The sequence below is a fragment of the Pteropus alecto genome, unplaced genomic scaffold (assembly GCF_000325575.1).
Source record: "Pteropus alecto unplaced genomic scaffold, ASM32557v1 scaffold920, whole genome shotgun sequence".
NCBI classification, from domain to species: Eukaryota; Metazoa; Chordata; class Mammalia; order Chiroptera; family Pteropodidae; genus Pteropus; species Pteropus alecto.
Genome location: NW_006429596.1, coordinates 421,104 through 425,241, shown reverse-complemented (window position 1 = coordinate 425,241; position 4,138 = coordinate 421,104). Strand labels below are relative to the sequence as shown.

At 55.3% G+C, this 4,138-nt stretch overlaps 1 protein-coding gene across 1 annotated transcript in view; it reads right to left on the bottom strand.

The window, feature by feature from the left end:
• GRIK5 (glutamate ionotropic receptor kainate type subunit 5) overlaps window positions 1-4,138 on the bottom strand; it is a 52,415-nt gene that overhangs the window by 39,315 nt on the left and 8,962 nt on the right. The window contains exons 6-9 of the mRNA XM_025044809.1: window positions 3,434-3,612; window positions 1,939-1,992; window positions 1,679-1,840; window positions 1-58 (exon numbers count right to left, since the gene is read on the bottom strand). The exon at window positions 1-58 is cut by the window's left edge and continues 18 nt beyond it. Of these exons, the coding sequence (XP_024900577.1) occupies window positions 1-58; window positions 1,679-1,840; window positions 1,939-1,992; window positions 3,434-3,612 (453 nt within the window). The remainder of the gene's footprint in view (window positions 59-1,678; window positions 1,841-1,938; window positions 1,993-3,433; window positions 3,613-4,138) is intronic.

The following is a 4,138-nucleotide window of genomic DNA, read 5'->3' as shown; positions in this document are numbered from 1 at the left end:
GCTCCCGGACAGCGCTTACCACCACGTGCACGGCGTCAAACATCAGGGCAGCCGACAGCTGGGTGGGGGGCAGAGGTGGGGCAGGGCAGGGAAGAGGCAGCTTAGCTGGGGGAGCCCCAAAGCCCTGTGGTGCTACCCCGAGCCCTTAGACAACTCTCTCTTTAGGAATGTGAAACCATGTGGGTCAAGAGTGAAGACCAGTCTCTGGGTGTCTTTCCTGAGGAATGAGTGATAGTGGAATGCGTGTGACAGGGAAAGGTCTACGTGCTGCCCAGGCCTTTGTGGGAGCAGCTCTTTCTGACTGTGTGTGGCCACGTGTCTTTGTGGGGAAGGGCACATCTGAGGTTTGCCTGGACAGCCAGCTGCATCACCCTAATCAGGGGATACTCACGGGCCTGAGGACATGCTTGGGACTCTAGATGTCCGCGTGGCTGGTGCAGACCGGGGAAAATGGCCACAGGCCTGTCTGAGTATGGCTGAGGGAACGTTTGTGTGCCTGTTTATCTATACGCAGGGTAGGTGTAGTGTCTAGGAGGCAGAAGAGCACAACGGTTGTGAGCTCAGGCCTGGGAGGCAGGCAGCTCTCAGCCGGAGGCCTAGCTCTACTATTTCCTGTAGTGGCCAAGTCCCTACCCCTCTCTAAACCTCAGTTTCCTCCGCTGTAAAGTGGGGATAATCATCATCTGTGCCTCTGAGTGCCAGTGTGGGGGTCAAGTGAAATAATGCATGTACAGAAATCGAAACAGTGCCTCGCACACAGTTAGGGCTCAATACAAACCAGCCACTGAGCTATAACTGACAGCACGGGGTATCTGCGTGCATGTGTCTGTGAGACTGTATCTTAGCTGGGTCAGTGTGCAGGTCTGAATCTCTGTGCTGTGTAGGTAGGTGCAGGGGTGGGTATAACTGTGCCTCTGTCCCTGTACATGTGTGATATCCCTGTGTGTGCATATCCGACTGCATGGCTTGGTGTCTGTGCACATTTCTGTGCACACAGAAGTGTCTTGGTATCTTGGTATATGACTAGATGTCTGTGAACAAACACACATAAATATGCATCTTTTGTATGTTTGCATTTATTCAACATGCTATCAGATACCTACTCTGGGCCAGGCTGTTTTTGGCGCTGGGGACACAGTGGTGAACAAGCAGACAGAAACCTCTGCCCTCAGGAAATTTACAACCTATATATCTGTAACTACATGTAAGCAAAATATAGAGCAAGCCACACGGATGGTGACTAGATAAGCAAAGACAGGTGCTATAGGAAATACAGCAGGGAAGGGGGCTGTATCATGGGTAGTTTCGCATTTTTTAGATAGGGGGCCAGGGAAGGTCTTACAACTGAGGGAACATTTTAGCCGTGACTTAGTGGTGGGGGGCAGTCGCGCTTTCTCTGGAGAAGTGTGTGTGAAGCAGGGCGAGTGTGTGTACCAAGGCCCTGAGGTGCACGTGCGCTAAGGCAGCAGAGGCGCCCAGAGGCCAGCGTGGCCAGAGCAGTGTGGGAGGTGGAGGAGAGGACAGTGTCAGACCTATATCAGGGTCAGGCCATGTGGCATGTACTCAGAAGGCGAGTGGGAGCACCAGAGGTCCTGGGCACCACCTGGCCGAGCTGTGAAGGGCCCCGGAGGTGCCTGCGTGCAGGGTGCCTGTGGAGGGGCCAAGGGCACGTGCTCACCGCGGGACCTGGGTAGGTGCTGGCTTCACAGTTCTCCCTCCAGGACATGTTGAGGCTGCGCACAAACTCGGGATAGAAGGGGTGCGAAGTGTTGAACATGGAGAAGCCCAGGATGTTGGAGGAGTCCTCCACGATCCCATCCAGGTGCAGGATGGGGAAGTCCTGGGACCGAGAAGAAGAGATGAGGCCTGCGGCTGGGCCTCACTGGGGCAGACCCCACGGGAGGAGATGGGGGCGAGGGGGCTGCTGGGGGTACGCACCATGGTGGTGAGGATGTACTTGTAAAACGCTGAAGTCATCCCCAGCTCCGAGGCCTGGGGAGAACGGGCAGGCAACAGGATAGCCGGAGAGGCAGAGACCCACAGGCAGAAGTGGGGAGAAGGCGAGAGAGGAAGAGAGATTTAGAGACCAGCCTGGCCAGAAGACACCCCATGGGAAATACAGTAAGAGACACCCAGAGACAGAGAGAGACAGAGAGAAGACGCAGCATGCAGGCAGAGGGAGACCTTGACCCCTGGTGACCCACTGTCCATGTCCCACCACGCTGACTGGTGCCCCAGGAGGCATGAAGTTTTGGTTGGAGAGAATGGCGCCCTCAAATGCCCGTGTCCCTCTTTAGGTCACTCAAAAGACTGCTTTCTGGAGACTGTTAGGCAAAAGAACCCCTCAGAGACAGGGCAGTGGCAGAGGGTGACCTTAACCTGAACCCTCGGGCTGCTCCAAAGCCAGGTTGGCTGCTAATGCGTGGGGCTCGGCCTGGTTGCAGCTCAGGCAAACTAACCCTGCCATCTTTAAAAGCACTTTGCAGTGAAAGACAGCCAATTCGACCCTCAAGATTCATGTTGCAGCACCCTTCTCACAGTCCTTGAGGAGAACACAGCTAGAAGATCCCTGGAGGCCAGGAGTGCCCAAGCTTGTCCCCACGGTGGTCACTGGAACATTAAATGGCACCAGCTTGCGCTGCCTGAGTGGCAGGAGCTTCTATCATGTGGGTTACAGCCTATTCCATGACAGGGACATGCAGGCTCAAGAGAAAAGTGACCACTGGTCCCTTGGAGCACGTGGGAGGGCCAGGACCCCAGCCCTGAGCCCCAAAGCTTTTGTCCGAGCCATCCTGCCTCCACTGCCCTAAGGGTCTGTCCATGCTTCTTCCTCTAAGCTATCTTCAGCAGTGACATATAGTTTTAATTTTTTTTAAACTGGAAAAAAATAAAAAATACAGATTAGGTTATGAGAAAAAATTAAGAGCAAGGAAGCAATGAATAATGAATAAATGTGTCACTGATGGACAGCATGTGGCGGGCCCATGGCAGAGGTCCTGGCACTTGCCCTTCCTAGGTACTCTTGAGCCAGGCCAAAGTCCCCATGAACCTTCATCCATCATCACACCTGCCCCCAGGGCGAGCCAAATGAAAGAATCAACACGAAGCGCCTCAGCACAGAGCAGGACAGGCACTCGATAAACACACCAGGCAGCTGCCTGTGTGTGGGCCAGGCGCTACCCCAGGCGTTTCCCCCACTGTCCACTCACAGCAACCCACCACAGCAGCAGCTAGGGGAGGTGACTGGCCAGGGTCCAACCAAGGGTGCAACCAGAAAGCAGCTGAGCTGTGAGTCAAACTTCATGACTATCATCTGCATGTAGAAAGTGGGTCTCCATACCCCAATGTAACCACCAACACCCATGGGCACCGGGTGACGTGTTCTGTCCCCCACGCTTCTGCCCCTGACCCTATAGGGAGATGGGGTACCCACCTTACGGAGGATGAGGTGAGAGATGGAGGCATTGGCGTCGATGATGATGGTGGACACCTTGTCGTCACGGATCTCCTTGAGCAGCGGGGTGGGGTCCCGGCTGTCGTCTAGCATCCTCACCGACAGCGTCTCCTTGGAGATGAGGAAGCCTCGCACCAGCTCCTCCAATCGCAGCAGGCCTGGGGAGGGTTTGGCCTCAGGCTGGAGCCCTTAGGTGTGCCCTACATGGGGTGGACACCCCCTCCCCCTCCCCACCTTGGGGTAACTGGGAACAGGATAAGCGTGCGCTCGGGAGTTGGGGCAGCTCTCTGGAGTGCAGCTGGCTCTCTTAGGGTACTGGGCCCAGGGATCAATGCCCTGGTCCTCCTAAATTAAAATCCCTACCTAGACCTCCTCTCAACCTCCAGACACCTGTCTCCTGCCACCTTTCTGCTTCTACTGGGATGTGTGACAGGCATCTCACACTTCGCAGGTGCAAAGCCTCACTCTACTCTTCTCGCCCAAACCATGTCTCCCAGGTCAGTGAATGATCCCCAAGCCAAAACTCTGGAGGGCAGCCTTACCTCCTTACCTCTCATACCACGCCGGATCCATCTAGGCTCTACCTTCAAGACACCTCATACCCCATCGAACCATGCCACACTACAGTCACTGCCCAGGCCACTGCCATCTCTCACCTGTTACAACAGCCACATTTGCCCCCAG